A 20,195-nucleotide genomic window follows, 5' to 3' on the forward strand; every position below is an offset into this window, starting at 1 on the left:
GATGTAGAGAGACTTCTAGAAAATCCACCAAAACATCATAACCCATAGAGGCAAAATAAAAGGGTCTAATGTCTTCATATTGGTCCCAAACTTCATTCTAAACTTCTTTTGAATTCTTGTGAATTGGACAAAGACCAAAATTTTCTGTAGTGGGCTTTCAATTCAAAACAAACTCCAAAAACCACAAAGTATGGGAGACTAAAATCCTTAAATTTTTTTTCTTTTCTTTTGCCATACACAATATTTTATTTTTTTGTTTATTTTTTTTTTATTTTTTCATGGCATAAACATATATATATATATATATATATATATATATTTTGGACAAGTCAACCCCCATACTTGAACTTTCACCTCTTCTCATCCTTCATCTTTGATGCCAAATCCTTAAGTAAAGTCTCAAAATTAGCTCTACTAAGTTTTTAGAACAAAGGATAGGATTGTAACTATACTAAGGTTCAAGGGTTAAAGATTTTAAGGGTGATGAAAGAAAAGGCTCACAATTGTAGGCTCAAAGGGGTTTATCTAGGGGGTGTACATCTTGTGTACAAGGACACAAGCCTATTTGGCAATGGTGATAATTCCTAGGGTGCCTTTATCATTTTCAGAATCAGGGACATGTATTGATCACTAAGAAAATAAGAATATATTTCATTTATCACTTGAAGAAAAAGAGACATGGCTCAAATATCTCACATGAGCTTTTATGAATCAAAACTCATCTTAACATGCTCATAAACTGTACCAATGTTATGAAATCTATATCCACTACTCATGGACATGATTTTTATATAGGGATATTGACCATCTACACAATTTGAGCCTAAAAATTGCCCACTTACTCCAGTAAGAGATTATTGTGCTCACTTACCCATTTAAAAGTAAAAAGACTATTTTAGACAAACTTTCATTATAAAATTAAAAGCATGTCGCTATCTCTCTTCTCTTTCACGCTGACAATGGCCTCTCTCTCCCTCTCTCTCTCTCTCTCTCTCTCTCTCTCTCTCTCATCTGCTTCCCGAGCCCATCGCCGGAGGCCTGCATACTCACCATCGGCGCTGGTCCTCCTCACCGTCCCAGTCAGCGACTACTCTCCTCCTCCGCCGCAGTCCACGGCTCAGCTTCCCACGTGGTTCAATTAGGTCACTATTGATGATCACGGAGCTGAAATCACCGCTGTTGTCGTCCTCGTCTTCGAAGTAGTTGAGGGAGGCGTCGCCGCCGAAGTCCTTGGGAGGAGTTTGAGGAGCGGAGGGAGGGAGGATCTGGATTTGGATCTGAATTCGCTTCTTTCGGTTCGTCAAAATCAGCAGAGAAACTATGCTGTAGAGCAAGCAGTGCCTGGAGAACTCCGACGAGATGGCACCGCTGGCGGTGAGCAAAGCTCCTCGAAGTGATGAGATCGAAGATTTCTTCACCACAGGGCTTGAGTTATATGAATGATAGTCAAGTAGGTCCAGTTTTACGCGGTTGCAAGGAGTTTTGGAAAGCAGAGGATTACAATGGTGACAAGGAGAACGATGCTAGGCCTGCCTTTCCTTCTAACACACTAGTTTCGTGGCTTTGTTTTGGAAGTTGTACTACCACTACAGCATATATGGCTCTATTTTTTGAATTGGTCCCTTTGAATTGATGTAACTGACTAGATCCATGGACATTTTGATGTGCTGCTTAGCTCTAACACTTAAATTTGATTGTGATGGAATGAATGTATAAGATGGTGAAATTCGGTGAATTCAAGCCTTGAAGAAGGCAGGTCTGCAAAAATCGAAGTCGAAGATGGAAGGAGAAGAAGATGTGGGTGCCAGACCATTTTCTGAGTGCCCAAATCAAATTTTTTTTGGTAAAATTGGGGCAGAAGGAAAGAAAAAGGGTGGTTCTAGTTGGACCTCCAAATTTGCTATTTAGACCTCTCATACTTAGTACACCTCTAATTTACTTTTTATAATACTTGAAAAGCTAAGTAGACCTCCTTATTTTTACCAAAACGCCCTTATGAGATACAACAATTTGTTATTCTACTTTTTATCTCTATCTTCAACCACGAGAAGAAAAATTAATCAAAATCACATTGCGCTCTTATGAGTAGGTCTCTCCTCCACCAAAATTAATCAGATAATTGGTTCTCGATCTTGATATGTTGTTGGAACCCCTTTGAATTGGCTAAAAGAAGGATTTCAAGGGTATTGAGTTGGAAGATCGATAATAACTATATCATAATATTCAATTAATTTAGTTTAAGAAAATTTCAAATCAGATTGTTTTAAATTTACCTTTGTAATAAATGATGGGCCATATATAGAAATTATTATTTTTACTTAATTGTTTTGAGTAAATTATAAAACTATATAGGCAATATAAGGAAATATTGGGAAGAAAAAAAATTAATTAAATGTTATATTTGGTTGGAGGAGGTAAGAAGAGTATTTATTTATTTACTTACATAATTTTTCATTTTTCTCTCTTTGTCCTTATTTGTCTTTTCATATAAGTTGACAAAGTCAATTAATAACTGAAAAAAATTGGAGGTCTAACTAGAATCACTCAAAGAAAAAAGAAAACAGAAAAAAAAAATTAGGGGGCAATAATATGATTATTGGGGGGAAATAATACGATTATTGGGGGCATTAATATGATTATTGGAGGCAATAATACGATTATTGGGGGGTATTACTGGGGGGCAATAATACGATTATTGCGAGGCAATAATATGATTACTGGGGGGCAATAATATGATTACTGGGTATTATTAGGGACAATAAAATCGGACGCCGGAATCCGGTTACCAGTTGTCGGACTTCGGTGACGGGTTGCCGGATTCCGGCCGGTCACTGGAGTCTGCGACAAGCCACCCGTTATCGGAGTCCGGAGAGGTCTCCAATGACTTCTCTCTCTAAGAGCAAGTTCACCCGTTGGGTCACCAGGGCAGGAAACTATTCACTGCCACTGGATCTTTGCTTCCACCCATTGGGTCAGGGTCACCAGTCAGTTACTGTTCATCGAATATTTTATAAATTTTTTTTTGGAAAATGAGAAATGTATGATGTAAATAAATAGTATTGATAAACAATTTGAAAATGCAACCAAAGAAAATTTTATTGGCAGACAAATTATATGTCCACCGACACTCTTTTTTTTTTTTTTTTTTTTTTTTACTCCACCGACAGTTTTATCATATATACACTACCGACAAAGTTTTTGAAAAGTGTGAAAATATTTAAAACTCCACCGACACTTTTATCATGTACACCACCGACAAAGTTTTTGAAAAGTGTGAAATTTTTTTTAACTCCACCGACACTTTTATCACATGCACACCACCGACAAGTTTTTTGAAATGAGTGAGTGATAACCCACCGACACTTTTATGTGTGGAAAATTTCAATAAATAGACATGATGTTTTCACTACATACACACACCATCCGAGCTTAACAAAACTTCACCCTTTTCATATCTCTAGCATTACATATTTCCTAAATTCCCCTCGTTGCAATGAACAATTTGTGGGATCAAATTCGACGGTCTCAGGATGAGGATGATGAAGAGATGATGGCCACCAACGCCATTGTCATGGCTGCAGTCGCTCAAGAATCTGGAAACCAACACCGAGGGCGCGGTTCTCATCCGGGTCGTGCACCAAATGAGGAACAACTTAGAGAAGAAAGGGGCAAAGGTATGTTGGCCGACTACTTTGTCGACCGGCCAGTGTTCAAAGATGCGGAGTTCCGAACACGTTACAGGATGAGTCTCAATCTCTTCCAGCGTATATCTACTGACCTTTGCCAGTATGATCGTTACTTTGTTCAAAGGTCAGATGCTACTGGCAAAGTCGGACTGCTTCCGGAGCAGAAGATGACAGTTGCCTTGCGAATGCTTGCGTACGGTGCAGGGGCAGATCAATGTGCTGAGTATTGTAGGATGGCGAAATCCACCTCCGTCGCAGCCCTTCAGCACTTCACACGAGGAATTGTTGATCTTTACTCAACAAAATACCTCCGCGCTCCAACTGCAGCCGACCTCAAACGACTTCTTACCAAAGCTGAGAGGAGAGGTTTTTCAGGAATGATTGGGAGCATCGACTGTATGCATTGGCAATGGAAGAATTGTCCGACAGGTTGGGCTGGAGAATATAGTGGTAGGAAACAGATCCCCATTATCATCTTGGAAGCAGTCGCATCTTACGACACCTGGATTTGGCACGCATTCTTTGGAATGCCTGGGGCATGCAACGACCTGAACGTCTTGGCAAAGTCTCCATTGTTTGATGAGCTTACCGCCGGTAGAGCACCTCTTGTCCAATTCCAAGTTAACAACAGAGCTCACAATCTAGGGTACTATCTCGCCGACGGTATTTATCCTCGATGGGCAACTTTCTTGAAAACTGTTCGAAATCCTACACGCCCCAAGGAAATCGAGTTTGCAAAGGCTCAAGAGGGGTATAGGAAGGATGTAGAAAGATGTTTTGGTATATTACAGTCACGGTTTGGTATTGTTCGAGGAGCTGCTCGTGGGTGGCATAAAGAGGACCTTCGATACATTATGTTGACGTGTATTATATTACACAACATGATTGTCGAAAATGAACGACCTGAAGATAGCGATGATGAGTTGGAGTCCGATGATGAGGAGGATAATAATATGAGGCCCAGGATTGCTGAGGTATGGGAGGGACCAACCGGTAGAGACTTTGATCCTGTTGGTAGAGATGCTCATCATATGAACGGATTCATGGACCGCTACCAACAAATTAGATCTGAGCACAGTCACTCCAACCTTCAGGAAGACCTCATTCAACACTTTTGAGAATTTCAAGGCAATAGGCGTATCTAGATCTGCTATTTGTGTGTGTTTTCTATTAGTTTTTATGTTTTTAATTATGTTTGTGTGGTTTCTACTTTAGTTTTAATGTTTTTAATTATGTTTGTGTGGTTTCATTTAGCTTTTCATTTGTAAGGGTATTATTCCAATAAATTTTAATTTCATCAATCTAATATTACATAAGTCATAAACCAAGCATTGGAATCATAACAATACAATTATTTAAAATATATAACTCTCTAATTTTCCTAATCCTCATCTTCATTAGGAATCCAATTTGTGTTTGTGGGGTCATCCATATGGTTGGGGTTGGTGGATTCACCCGAGATTGTGGATAATACCCACCGGGTAATGGTGGTTGTGGATAGCCACCGGGGAAAGGAGGTTGTGGATAGCCACCGGAGAAAGGAGATTGTGGATAATACCCACCGGGGAATGGTGGTTGTGGGATGTTAGATCCACGGGTTGCATCTTCAGCTTCTTTCTCTGCAATTTTTTTGTTTTCTTTGCTAGTAATTCTTTTGGTTGGCGTCATCTTACTTGTGTCCATCTCCATAATACGCTCTTCCCTCTCTTGAATTTTGAATGCCTCGTTTCGCATATCCATTTGCAAGCGTATATAATCTCGTTGTTGTTGGTCACGGAGATGTCGAGCATATTCCTCATCACGTTTCTCCTTGGCAGACATCATTGATGTTTGGTTGGTTGCTATAGTCTCCACAGCGGCTGTCAGAGGACTGGAATCATTAGATGCTTTCTTTCCTTTCCGAAGAGCTTCTTTGGCAGCCTTCTTTCCTTGAGGCCTCACCGAAGGATTGGGAGTTGCATCGGCGTTTACCTCATCTGCATCTATGTCCAACTGGACATGAGAATCAGGAGCGGATTGTTGTGTGTGCATCCGTTCAGTTCCTCCCCTGGAGGTTCCTCCAGCAGAAGAGGAATGGTTTGGAATGTCTTCAAATTGTTGAAACCCCTTAACAATCTCGTAACATTCTAAACTAATGAAATCACCTTTTTTTTGTTTTCCTTTCGATTTGGTCATCGCAGCTCTCCACAAATCTTGTGCTTGACGTAGCTATTTAATTTAAACAAAAAAGTATAAATCTATTAGTACAAATATAAACGAGGTACAATGTATCAACTATTTAAGTATAAGGTGAGTATAATGTATAATTTAAATAAAATGAAGTCTAAAGTATGATTATGAAGTACTAATTTAAAGTATAATTATCAACTAAATTTTAATATATCAACTAATAATTTAAAGTATAATTATCAACAAAATATTTCAACTAATAATTTAAAGTAAGATGTATCAACTAATTAAATTTTAATATACACTAAAAGAATAATAAAAATTAATATTTGTGTTACACTACAAATTCATACCTCATCAATCATATTCGCACCACTCTTGTACCAAAGTTTCGCTTGCCTTAACGCACAATGCCAAGCATAGAGTTCGACTTTCAAGGTTTTCCACCTCCCTTGAAAAGCTTGCAATGATCGGACATATCCATCCCAATGTTCGGCATAGTGTTGGCGTACCTCTAACCATAGATCATCTTTTCTTCGTTCCGTACCCTTTGCCGGATCTTGGCTAACAGCCCTCCAAGACTTGCACAATTGAATGTCTTCAATAGTCTGCCAACGTGTCCCGTCAATACTTGGATCTCCTACGGGTTGGACAATCGTATTCCCTCGTACACTCATATTCGAATAAAAAATTGTAGAGTATGAAAGCTATGAGGAGAAGGAGCAAAAAAATTTGAGGAAGTAAGATAGATGATTTTTTTGGTGTGAGAGGTAAATTAGGAGGTGAGGTATTTATAGGAAATTTTGGTTATTTTTATTTTGTTACCGTTGTAATCTAACGGTTACAAACACTATATATATTTTTCCTTTCTCAATTTATCTAACTCCTTAATTGATGCCCATCAGATCTCATTCATAATTAAAACCAACGGTCAAGATCTGTGGACCGTTGGCTTCAATTTTCCAAGCAAACCAACGGCTACACGCCACGTCCTAAACCCACATGCCACAACCGGACAAAATCCGGCCTCCCACGCGCTGTAGCCTTTTCTCCGCTAGAAGACAAGCGAGTGGCATGCACTCCACCTTCCTGGCGCGTCTCCCCTCAGCTCATCTTTTTGGGCCAGCTGGAGGCCTGGGTCACGGGCTCGGGGAGGAAGTTGCCCGAGCTGTTGTCCTGGGTCACCTACTGTTGGGGAAGCCCAGCTCGGTGGAACGGTGAACAGTGATATTTTGGTGACTTCAGTCACCTTTTGATGTGGTGCCCGGGCACCACACGCCCCGGTGAACTTGCCCTAAGTGACAAAGAAAGAAAGGGCAAAATTGTCCTGCAAATAAATAAAAAGCAATAAAAAAATACTTAATTGGGTAAATGGGCAAAATATATGTAAGATATTGTATAAGTGGGTAATCTCTTAGAGTGTTTGGGTAAATGGGGTTAATTAATCAAAAAATTGTGTAAATGGTCATTATCCCTTTTATATATCTCAATTAACCAAATAATAATATTTAATATTATCTCAATATTGTGATCCTCTTTTAGTCATAATTTTAGAGATACTGAATCATCCTATACAGTTAAGGCATCCTAAGACTTAAAGTTAAAACAAAAGACTCTAAAACTAACCAAAAACCAACGAAATTTTTTATTTTTCAGACATTTTTTATCTTTTTTTTTTTTTTTATTAAACTGATTACACTAAGCATCTAGAGAACATCCAGAAATAATATCAAGAGTCTCTACCAAATACCTGTATTCTAACATGCATCAACTAGCAAAGAGTGCCCTATTGGCTACTCCATTTACTTTGACATAGCAGCGGCATACCGGAAAGATAACTTGATAACATCGAAGCATAATTACCAATGATACAGCTTTCCTACTATGTTGCCGCCGGAAAATATATCTGACGACACTTAGTTTCATCTTGTCACTAGGAGGTTGCGACCATTTAACAATAATAATTACATTTCTTTGAAATGTAGAGATATGTGAGTCCCTCACTTGACTGGAGGGAAAAAAGACAGGAAAAAAGATAGTATGAAATTATGAATGAAGAGCATAGATAATAACGGTGCTTTTGTCAAACAGATTAGACTCGTATACTTTCCCTTTATACCAGATTTTTGACATTTACTTATAAGAACCCTTTTACATTCAGCAGCCAAGTTAGGCACTTGAATAGGATCAGCTAACTTGTATGACATATATATAGCTAGAAAGAAGTGATCTAATTCAAGGTGCATACTAGATTAGCTAGCTAGCTTGCCATTATATTTCATTAATAATAATAATAATTATTATTATTATTATTATTATTATTATTTTTTTTATTTTTATTTTTATTTTTTTTGAATAAATGACTGGTGCGGCTGGCCGGCTGCCCTTAAGCCTTAATTAATGAAATTGTTGAATACAAAGGGGGACCTAGAGCCTAAACCCCTGATTACAATAAAAATCTAGAGACCATCCTAAAATGATATCAGAAGACTCTATCAAATAAAAGTATTCAACCAGGCACCAACTAGCCAAGAGTACGTGCTCTACTGGCTACTCCATTTGCTTTGACATAATGGTGATATAACGGAAAGATGACTCGATAAAAGCATAGCTCTCCTACTGTGTTGCCACTAGAGAATAAATCCGATAACACTTAGCTTTACCATGCCACTAGGCAGTAACGATCATTTGACAAAGCAAGGAACTTGCTGCCTGGCCGACTCGCCGTACACAACTAACGTAGAGACTTATTACTCGCTTGAAGCGCAACATAACTAAACAATATAAAAAAGTAAAAACTTTAAATAAAATAACAAAGGCAGGGCCTAATAATTGAGCACAAACTTATTTCATTAATTATCTATCTGAGCTGCAAGGAAATAATATATAATAATGAAACATATCATTCAAAAATAAATGACGAATCAAAATGTTGCATATTCTCAATATTTTCCCTTGGATCAAACAAAGATATTTACATGGGGATGAAAGGACAGAATTTGACTGCCTTATAAGTCCAAACTTGAACGCCAATGGTTTTACAGATCGATCGAAGAGGTTCTTGACTTTCAGCATGGTAAAGTTCATCATTTGTCTGCTTTAAACGTTTGGTAATACTCTGCTCAGCTCGCAAGCAGCTTTGGTATCACATAAGCTTTCTCTTCAATCAGAGATATGATTCGAGTCACTTGATGATCGATCACAGTCTCTTCTTCATCTTCTGGACTCGTGAACTTTTCACACGAGGAAGGTTTCGATATGAATGGATCCATATTCACTTCATCAGCACTGACTCACACACTTAACCTAGAAGTGAGTTCAAGGAAGCTGTGTTCACTGCAGGGGATCGTGATACCGCCCATAGGATGATCATATCCAAATTCTTCTTCAGCTTGACTAAGCAAATCCTGGAACATAGGCTCGTTCAAGTACGAGAGTGGAATCACAAATCGCTTCTTCTGACTCTCCCCAACATAGACTACAAAGTAGCCTTTTGGGATATATAAGGTCTTCGAACTCTTTAAAGCAGATAGAGACCTAGTAAGGCTTCTCTTAGCTGTAGCAATTGCAGGCAACCGGAAACCCATGGCTTATATACCCTATTGGTAGAACAAGAAGGAAAGTTTGAATTAAGGACTCTGGACACAGGGAAAGTATGATTCTTTGGTTTGGAAGGAAAGACCGACTTGAGTTGCTGATGATGAACCTGATCTGTCTTGTGTGGTATAAATAGATGAAGAAGGTGTATGCTGAAAATCACAAGGTACATGGAAATGAGTGGTGAAGAGGCATTGATCTAGAATTGGATACTATTGGTTAAGTACCACATGGTTTGTCTTCCTGCTCCATCTAACTCTATTCCCTACTTGCATTAGATAACAGAAAACAAGGGAACCGCCTGATGTGAAAGTTCAACCTAAAAAAATTATATATCTCAGCACCCTTGGTGTTCTTATTGATCGTAATTAATTTCCTTGTCCTTTCGCTCATGGAAACAATTGAAGTCATCACACAACACAATACCACGTTCAAAGCTAATCAAATCATTTTGCACAAATTACAGATATATATGTCTCCAGCATGTCTTGTAATGAATGAGATCCACTGACTCATATCGACCAGTAAAAGAAAAGATTTAAAGAAAAATATTGTGCAAATTAATAAACAACCTTCTACAGAAGGTAGGCTATTTTGATCATTTCTTCTTCCCATTTGCTTATGGAAACAACAGAAGATATCATACACAATACCACAAGCTAGGTAATCTGTTCCTGTCAAGAAGTTATTGACAATTTGACATAAACATTTTTGAAGCCTATCTACATCTCTAAAATTTCAAGTGGGTTCCTTTGGAGCTAGGTTGGCATAAGCATAGTGTTCCCCAACAAATATACAGACTCAATAATTTCATTAGTCCTTGATAATCAAAAACCGCAAGACAGAACCATGTGATCCTTCAAAATTCAGAAGCGTATTTCCTCCATTATCTTGACATTCCACGTATTTTCCTATACATCCTTTCTAAACTCTTTCTTGAAAGGTTATTGGGAAATCCAATCGGTACATTAAATGAATGAATTAAGAAATAAATAAAAGAATCGAGCTCAAGAGTTTTTAGCTTGTGTGGTCTGAAAATTGGTACTGCTCCATAATCAATTGATGACACCTTATAAAACAGTTTTACATGGGACTTTAGCATGTGTCTGTGTTCTTTTATCTTTGATTTCCAGTCTAAACAAGCTAAGGAAATAGTTCATATGGTTCAATTTTTGATTGGTACCTGATAATATTTAACCAAGTTGAGACACTTCTGGGGTCGCCATTCGGGCTGACACTGGATTCTACCTAGAATGCATATGAGACACTATTTAACTGGGTTGTTAAACCACCTGATCTTCAACTCTACCCTATTATCTTAAAAATAGATAACTCAAAAAGATCAATTGTCTATCTTTCGATGTTGGTTTGTATCTTCTCTTCTATTCTAGTGAAAATATGCAGTCATTTGCCGAAAAGGCCAAAAAAAAAAATTTACAGAAGAGCTACGTCAGGACAAAATAATAAAACCAAAAACACCCAGATGAATGAGGAATTAAATAATAGATTCCCAGATTATCCTGGAGAACAAGAGAAGAGTTTACATTGGATCAAAAAAACAAAATCTAACTGAAGTATCTATCTTCTTTGAGATCAAGTTCGAATCCTGATTTGAGCCAACACTCTGAGAAGGAGTTCAATTAATTTCTTGTCTTGATCAGCTCAGCTCCCAGCCTCAGAAGCAGCTTGAGGATTACCGAAGTTTTCCCTCGCACCCTCTTCTTCATCCCTCAAATCAGTGAGTTCTGAAATGAGGATGATTTGATAGGAATTCCAATTCCAGATTCACTTCATTCGCGCTGACTCACACACTTAAGCGAGAAACGAGATCAAGGAAGGTGTATTCACTGCAGGGGATTGTGATACCACCCATGGGATGATTGTATCCAAATTCTTCATGAGCTTGATTCAACAAATCCATGAACAGAGGCTCATTCAGATATGATATTGGAATCACAAACCGCTTCTTCTGGCTCTCACCAACATAAACAACAAAGAAACCTTTTGGTATATCTAAGTTCTTCCCACCAGACAGAGATCGAGTAAGAGTACTTCTCTTGGCATTAACAATTCCAGGTAACCGAAAACCCATGGTTTTGAAAATTTTCAAGTGGACTTAAAAGAGAAGAATAAATCGAAGGACTTTTGGAACAAAACGATACTTAAGAAGGTGAAGACTAGCTTGAGTTGGTTAAGATGGACTTGATCATTGCGTATTTATAGAATTATAGATCAAAGGGTATCCAGAAAAACATATGGGAGTAAAATGATTTGTGAAAGCCACCTATTAGGTCCACTCATTCTGAAAAATCAAAGCACCACATGCCTTTGTCTTCACATCGCTCGAAACTCATGTAGGAACACAAAGCCAACCTACCATGTGCCTTTGTTTTTTCATCTATACATGATCCTAATTTCAGAGAGCTAAGTATTTCATTTTCTTGTTTAGTCAATCTAGAAAGTCTAATTGATGGACTATCCCTACACAAGAAAGCCATACTGATTTAAAAGGCTACTAATGTCTGAAGCCTGTCCGGTACTCCTGTATTCCTTGGAAGTTTGTTTCTCAAGTGGCTTTGTTGGTGATCATAAGTTCATAACAATGGTTGGTACGTTCAGATATCAGAAAATGATCCATGTGATCTTTATCCTTCAAAGTTCAAATGCGTCCGTCTCTTTCCACACCCTTTCAGCTATATATAGACACTCACATATTGTCCCATTGTTTATCGATTCCTCACAATTTTCACTCACATATTGTCCCATTGTTTATCGATTCTTCACAATCTTTAGTAATTCTTTTCTTAATCCTTACTATTTGTGTAGGTGTTCCAAATCTTTGCTGGTCTATTGTAGAGAGTACTGAAAGAAGAGATACATGGTTTTGGTTTCATTCTTTTGCATCTGTGCTTTTAGAAAGACACAGATTCGGAATTGTAAGACCTAGTGATAAAATATTAACACAAATGATGTTGGAAACAGATTCAAACACTATGCCAAAAACTGCATCAGACGACAGACAGAAACTGTTGTCTGATTTGGAGTGCCACCGTTGTAGAGCGAGCCGTTGTCTGTTGAAAATTCAGACAACGGTGCAACACAGTTGTCTGATAAACAAACAGGCAACGGGTATGTGTTATAACTGTTGTGTGATGGTTCGACAGATGGCTCGGCAGATGCCATGCGCAGCTGCGCAGCAGTTGAAGCGCTGCCTTCAGACAACAGTGCTTGGTTTCAAGCTGTTGTATGTTAAGCATATCAGACAACATACTTTTATTTTTTGTGTTGTCTGATTGATCCTCAAACTTCAGTGCTTAGACTATATCTGTTGTATGATCAACATTTGGGACAACGGAGTTCAATTGCAACTGTTGTCTGATTTAGTTTTTGGACAACAGAGTTCAATTGCTTCTGTTGTGTGAGTATAAATTAGAAGAGACTGATTTGTTAAAAACTGATGTGTGATATGAACGATTGCAGTGTGTTTGTCCCAATTTTAGCCATTCAGACAACGGGCAGTTGTCATTATATCTCTATTCTGTTGTCTGATTATTTGAACATCCCATTCCTGAATTAAATTGTACATTCATTTGGTCCATTTACCAAATGAACAGTAGTTCATCAAATATAAACATTGCAAACCATCAAATATAAACTTTGCAAACCACTAATCATTGAAGCCAATATTTCAAATAAGAAAAGCATTCTAGTGCATGCCCATCTACTTGGGACATCAAAAAGTTGATACATATATATCTATTGTTCCAAACATGCCACACATGGTGCATGACAATCTACCAGCAGAGAAGCACAAAAAAGATGCTTTCTTTAGCAAAAATGTACCAGCAACTTCATGGCTTATGCACATGTGTTGACAACAAACTTCCCCCACTCATTTCGCACTTGATCCGCTTGGGTGTATTGGTTGTTGCCTCTCCTCTCCCACTGAAATCAGTTTATTATATCAAAAGGATTAGTTAATCATTTTGGTGAATGAGGCATGGACATGATAACAAAGTTATGAGAAATTGAGTCAAGTGACTATATTTACTTAGTTGCATATGAACTGCTAATTGACATTTTACAAGAATGTAGAGAAGTTATGATCCAGATCTCTTCACTTCACATAATAAAACACATTCCGGTGGAATTCAAATATTTGAATTCCACAATAAACAGGAGGAAACCTGAAAAGAAAGAATAAAGAAGGTTGGATGTAACAATGCTGTTCATGACAGAACAAGACTTACCAAGTGCCAACATCTTATTGTGCACATAAAAGGTTAATCATTGTTCGTTTATCAGGGGGAAAATTTTAAACTTTAAGACAATTTACCTTGATATCTTGACATTCATAAATACATTCATGAATCGTCCAACCAGGTCCTTCTCTTGATCTGCAAAACAAGAAAAACAGAGTTAGATGCCCTTGAATAGCACTTTCATGTTACTCACATTCATTTGTACATCTACCACAGGCTCAAAAACAGAGTTAGATGCCCTTGAATAGCAACCTGGATCTTCTTCCTACTCAAAAGTAAGGCAGATCAAGATATATTAATTAAAGCTCTTGCTGACATAAAGAAAAAGTAAAGATCTGAAAAATCTAAAACCCATGGGTTTAACCCAACTGGTTATGAAGGGTGGGTAATAGATTGATAGGGTTAGAATAGATTAGGTCAGGGGTTTGATCCCCTCCAATGTCATACATAACACACACACACAATAACAATTTTTGTGTTTTTATAAATAATGTTTCATAATTAGAAATTTTATATTTTGAAATTCTCATGGAAGCAACATTATATTAGTTGTCAACCCTCATATAAAGCTTCCATTTGGAAACTTGTGGGTGTTGATCTTCTCAGTTCAAGGGGGATTCCAAAAATCACACTGTTCCCTTTGCTGATGTTATGAACTTGCCATGAAATATCAGTTTATCAAATGTTTAGCAATAAGCCATACCGAAACCGGCAAGCAAATGTTTAGGTAAGCACAAGGAAACATATATAAAATTATATATGAGCAGAATTCAAACTAAAATATCAGATCAACATCAAAAAATCTTCCTTCCAAACATAGTTTGCCTTCCACAATATCACAGCATACCAAAACAACCAGCCCCAACCAATTTTTCGATATTTAAAGAAAAAAAAAATAAAGTACCAAACAGGGAATGAAACAACTTTCTCAGCTAAACAATTAGGCAACTGGACACGGATATAAGCACTAGGAAGTGATGAGAAAAAGTGAGGAATTCTCTTATTATATAAAAGAAAAGAAAAAATAATACATACCAAGACATGAGAGAAGTGGAGAGCCACAATAGGGACACAAGCCAAGCCCATCAAGACAATACAGAAGCCCAGGAGTAGGCCATCAGAGGGAGCTCTTCCATTCCACCTTTGCAAGGCTTCAAAGATTGTTTCACGACAAAACCAAACTGATAAGGAAACCACACCTGCGTGTGTATAACCTTGCCAAGTTTGCATCTTTGAGGCTGTCCTTGACTTATCCCTGTAAACCCCAGCAACCAATTAACAAATCCAATTTCAGGAAATAAATAGAGAGCAAAAGTAGATAACAAATCCAATTAACACATATATATATCAGATGTCCGCCACCAAGTTTCAGTCCTCCCACCTCTTATTCAAGCATATTCCGGTTCACAAGACAACTCCTTGGATTGTACGGAAGTTCCTACATGTTCTCACCTTATTCAACGTCTACATCTTGCTTCTGCTCCAAGGCCTGACTGCACACATAGGGGTTTAAGTTTGCACCACAAAAAAATTGCAGAGAGAAAGAGAGAGATGTACGGCCTCGGCCACGAAGGTAATCTCCATGTTCTCTGACAAGTGAGGTGGTTTTGCTTGACAAGTAAAGAGAGCTAGACAAGACATGTGCCATATAGATTATCTAAAGATTGAGTAGGAGTATGAAATCTTTATAAATCTTGATTCTACAAGAAGAGTAGAACAATGTTCTTTTCGTTAAAAGTAAAATAAAGATGACATGGTAACCAATTTCAATTAGGTCTTTGGAAAACAGAGTAATGTATCCACATTTGTTTCTAGTCTTCTCAAGACCCACATTTCTTTTTTGGCAGAGCCCTTTAACTAAGTAGAACATTGTGAGAGCAGCAAGTGGAAATGGTTTACTATCCTTTAGTGTCATTATCTTCTAATGCATATGAACTACCAAGCAATTTAAGGGACAACAGAAACCTTCTTGTAGTTATGCTTTGTATGTAGGTTTAATAGCTTTTAAGTTTTAACCTTCCGATAAAAAAAGATAAAAAATAAAATAAAAACCGACTAATGTAAAATGCCTAAACGTTGAGAAAATCAAACAAATTCAAAAGAGTAAAAATAAAAAGTACAAAACAAAAACAAAAGAAAGCGCCATACCATGACTTTGGACCTCCAATGGAAGTGTCTGGGCCTTGATAATCATATACTATCAGTTCGCTATCAAAAGGCAAGGGAACATGAAAAGTAAAATATCAGATCAAGAAATGCCCACATACTATCACTGCAAGATAACCCCGACTTCTCTGTAATAGAAATTTGCTTATAAGAATGATGTAGCACAAACATCTCAGGATTACCAAGACCCTCATGATTTATACACTTAGACCAACTCTATTAGAATAGACTGAACAAAAGAATTTGAATCCTCAAGCTACAACTATGTAATAAGCAAACATGAACGACGACATTCTGAAAATGCAGAACAACAATCCTGGCAATGTTATTCCCAAAGATGAATCCTTATTGAATTCTTATAGATCTAAAGGGTTGTCTCTATGGCAATCAGCCACTCCGAAACAAAAGGCACCATTCATCATTGTATTGTCCACCTCTAATATTTACTTCTTTTCTACTATGATATAGTAAGGAAGACAGATTACCTAGTTCCAGACTACAATCATCAGCAAGTGAATCAAAAAATTTAAAATGAAAAATCTAGACCCTTTTGCATAGACATAACAATTTAGATTCAACAACTTAGGAAGGCTCCCTCAAATTGGAAACTAAACAACTTGAAAAATAGTACCATAGTAAGAGATGACATGTTCGAAAGAGATTCATTGTCTTTCTTGATCTCACAATTTCTAGATCAAGTGATTGAAATAATTTACACAAAAGACATAAATAAAATAAGAGTATTCTGTTAAATAAAATACAGTACCAAACAAAACCACATGGCAATGATCAAAATCAAGCTGGAGAACCCCCCTTAGCTCACTATCTTAAACATTTAATGGCTTCAAGTGTATCCAGAACCTTGGTGCCCAACCACATCCTTTTGTTATGACCGCCCACGATTAAAATATGTTCTAAGTAGATAATGATACTAAACTTTCATGAATTATAAGAAAATAAATTGCCTTTATTTAGGTAACTTCCTATCTCCTATGAAATTTACAATATCATGATAGCTCGACATTTACTACCTATTTCAATTTGGTTAAATTTAACCAAAAAATACATTACTATGAAGTATAATATGAACATTATAATGCAGTCTCATTCGAAACCAATAAGGGAAAACAAAGCATAAAATTGGAAAATTGTAAGTAGAAAACCTAAGCTCAGAACAAAAAGTTATGGGGGAAAAAGAGAACACCTAGCAGAACCCATGTCATTTCTCTTGGCAACATCTTCAATTGCTTTTCTATTCTCTTTGTATATCTGAAGCAAAAGCCCAAAGAAAACCAACATTCAACACACCCATTAATCCAAATTCCATCATCCAGAAATCCAAACCATCATACAGGCACGCACAGAGTACCCAAATTTAAACACAACTGTACAAAATATAGTACATTCAAATATTCAGATATTTACAATCATTGGAAAGAGAAATTGCACCACAATTATCAGTACAAATCGAAAAGAAGACAGATCAAAATGAATCCAATTTCAATCAGTCGAGATGGGTGTTCACAAAAGGAGCCAAATTTACCTCAGTACTCAAGCAGAGTAACCTTTGATTCTTAAAAAGAAACGCAATTTCACCAAAGCTAATGATGAAACAAGTAAAACTTACAAGACCCATTGATTATACTTGAATAAAAGGCAGCAAGAAGCAAACCAATTCATGCCAGCTTGGATCCACTGCTGTTCTTCCAGCCAAATCGGAATCGTCCCTCAACGTAAGACTCCATAGCCCAAGAAGTCGTTTCTCTTCGCTGCTCGAAGAACAAGAATTGAAAACTGGAAAAACAGAAAAAAAATCGAAGTCGATTAATTAGTGAGATTGCAAAGATTGTAGTACCTTCGGCTTCAGTAATAGAGATAATGGAGAGTCTGATGAATCGATCTCTTAAAGCTCACTCACTGAATCGAAGTGAACGGAGTCGAAGATGAGGTCGGAGAGGTGGGTAGTGCGGTGGTTTATGAGGGGGTCGCGAATGAGTTTGAGAGAGCGAGCAATGATTGAAGAAGCCCGAGAAACCATCCCCCCCCCCCCCTCTTTCCTCGTCCTTCAAATCTCCAAATTGAAAACCCTAATTGAGTATATCGAACCCTAATCGAGTGTATTTAGAAGATGGGTTTTGAGGAGAAGATGGGTTTCAAGAAGAAGATGGGTTTGATTCTTTAAGAGAAGAAGAGGGGATCTGCTTTGAGAAGAAGAAGATGGGTTTTGTTGTTTCTCTCGAAGACTAGCTGGCTAAGTGGGATGAGGGAAAAGGGACCTTGAACTTAGTTTTTGATTTGTATAACCAATTCAGACAACACACAAAATAATTTCGGTTGTTTGATAATATACAATGAAATTTCAGCTTAGAGATCCTACTAGCAAATCTCCCGCCTAGTGCAAAGGGACAAACTCATTTTTCCCGCCTAGGATTACCATCGCACATTCACACAACAAAAATAAGTCATTCCGTTGTAGGAGATTACAATCGTGTACCAGCATTTCACTCAAATATTGGCCTTTTTGGGGTCATGTGATTTTCTGCCAAACTTGCACAACGGAAACAAAAAATGCGTTGTATGTTATTTTGCAACTTACTCTCATACAACATATACAACAATACTGTTGTGCAAGGTGAGTCAAAATTTCGACCCAAAATTGAGCAAGGTGAGGGGGAAATTTTTTTTACATTCAGACAACAGACAAATCCTTAAAACTGTTGTACAATAATCTTAGACCCAAAAAAATTGATGTACGACCTCCTTATACAACGCCAATCTCATTAAACCTGTTGTGTGAAGCAGATTCAGTGATCACACAACGGAAATTTTTTTTCGTTGTCTAAAAAGTGTAGTGTGATGCAGTTTTTGGCATAGTGAAATTTCTCAGCATAAAACAAGACAAACTAAACAGAATCACAGTAGGAAACCCTAAACACTACACGAGTCATTATAATGCTTGTGCAGGAAACGAAAGAGACAAACCTTCGCAGCAGTAGGAATGGACAAGGAATCGACCCCAACTTCGAGCAAGAAGGATATAAGACTGTAAGAGAGGTGGGAGAGAAATTATGAGGTTTCATTTGGGTATTGATAAAGTAATCTGGGGTTCACATCCAAAACCAATTGGCAATGGATGGAGTGGCCCAAACCCTTATAAATCCATAGGCAAGGTCCCATTTTTCCCATGTGGGATGTATATATTCTCAACACGCCCCCGCACGTGTGGCGAATTTTCAAGCCATACACGTGGACAACTTGGGTGACGTGGAGCCCGTGTGGCCGTTAGGCATGCACAAGTGGGTAACCCGCTCTGATACCATGATAATGTAATCTGGGGTTCACATCCAAAACCAATTGGCAATGGATGGAGTGGCCCAAACTCTTATAAATCCATAGGCAAGGTCCCATTTTTCCCATGTGGGATGTATATATTCTCAACAGGTATTTCATATAAATGAATAGACTTTTTTCTGTGTTTTGCTTGGATAAATAAAGAGTGTTTCTATTGGGACTTCTAAATCTGCTCACTTGATCTCATTCTATTAAGAATTATTAAATGACATATATAACCTACTATAAAATTATTATTATGGACAATAACTATACCAAAAAATATTATATTGATTTTCTCTAGACTTTCCAATTCAATAATATTGATTGTGTTTTAGGAAAACTGAATTTGGGAGAGAATTGAGTCGTACTTTCATTGATAATATGAAGCCTCTTTATATAGAGGATTATAAAGCATGAATCAGAGTTGTACAAGGAAACGTAATATTACATAGATTGGATATCTCCAAGATTCTCAGATATTATCATTAATTCTAACCATATTACCACTAGGTCAAGTAACCTAGAGTTTGGGCCAGACACATATTCTGGATTTACTTGAACACTCCCCCTTATGTCACCCAAACGTGGTGCTCCTCTCGTTGTCTCATTAAAAACCTTGTCGAGTAACAAAAACCTTGTGGGACAAAAATAACCTTAGTCGAAGGGGGAAAAGAGCACAACACACCATTCACGTTTCGAGACCATACATGTAGACATCTCCCCTTGATGTTTGCATCACCTCCTGATGACAACGGTCATGGGACTTTGGATAACTTCCACAAACGATGCTACCAACATGTTTCTCGAAAGTAGAATTTAGGCAATGACTTAATGAGCAAGTCTGTCATACTATCCTCAGATTGAACCTAGTTCGCTTTGATCTTGAGGAGAGTCTGTTCTTGCTTATTATGCTTGGTGTTGTTGCTTTTGATGTAGCCTTACTTCATTCGTTCAAAACAAGCAGCATTATTCTAAATGATCG

At 37.5% G+C, this 20,195-nt stretch overlaps 3 protein-coding genes across 3 annotated transcripts; 1 reads left to right on the top strand and 2 right to left on the bottom strand.

Annotated features, from left to right (window-relative positions):
- Positions 1-3,493: 3,493 nt before the first annotated feature.
- On the top strand, positions 3,494-4,804 carry LOC112163775. Its single transcript, XM_024300036.1, has one exon. The coding sequence runs from the start codon at positions 3,494-3,496 to the stop codon at positions 4,802-4,804; it is 1,311 nt and encodes a 436-aa protein (XP_024155804.1).
- Positions 4,805-4,983: 179 nt separating this feature from the next.
- Positions 4,984-6,532, bottom strand: LOC112163776. The gene is made up of 3 exons (XM_040505920.1): positions 6,209-6,532; positions 5,249-5,894; positions 4,984-4,988 (listed from the first exon to the last, which is right to left on the bottom strand). Exons 1-3 carry the CDS (start codon positions 6,530-6,532, stop codon positions 4,984-4,986), a joined length of 975 nt encoding a protein of 324 aa, XP_040361854.1.
- Positions 6,533-8,760: 2,228 nt separating this feature from the next.
- Positions 8,761-9,637, bottom strand: LOC112202053 (auxin-induced protein 15A). The gene has a single exon (XM_024342956.2). It carries the CDS (start codon positions 9,440-9,442, stop codon positions 9,149-9,151), a length of 294 nt encoding a protein of 97 aa, XP_024198724.1. The 5' UTR covers positions 9,443-9,637; the 3' UTR covers positions 8,761-9,148.
- Between the last annotated feature and the right edge of the window lie 10,558 nt (positions 9,638-20,195).

Source organism: Rosa chinensis, chromosome 5, assembly GCF_002994745.2.
Source record: "Rosa chinensis cultivar Old Blush chromosome 5, RchiOBHm-V2, whole genome shotgun sequence".
Classification (NCBI taxonomy): Eukaryota; Viridiplantae; Streptophyta; class Magnoliopsida; order Rosales; family Rosaceae; genus Rosa; species Rosa chinensis.

Coding starts and splice junctions, on each gene's coding strand:
- LOC112163775 (XM_024300036.1), top strand. CDS start 3,494: ATGAACAATTTGTGGGATCAAATTCGACGGTCTCAGGATGAGGATGAT.
- LOC112202053 (XM_024342956.2), bottom strand. CDS start 9,442: ATGGGTTTCCGGTTGCCTGCAATTGCTACAGCTAAGAGAAGCCTTACT.
- LOC112163776 (XM_040505920.1), bottom strand. CDS start 6,532: ATGAGTGTACGAGGGAATACGATTGTCCAACCCGTAGGAGATCCAAGT. Junction 5,895..6,208: donor GTGCGAATATGATTGATGAG/GTATGAATTTGT, acceptor TAAATTAAATAG/CTACGTCAAGCACAAGATTT.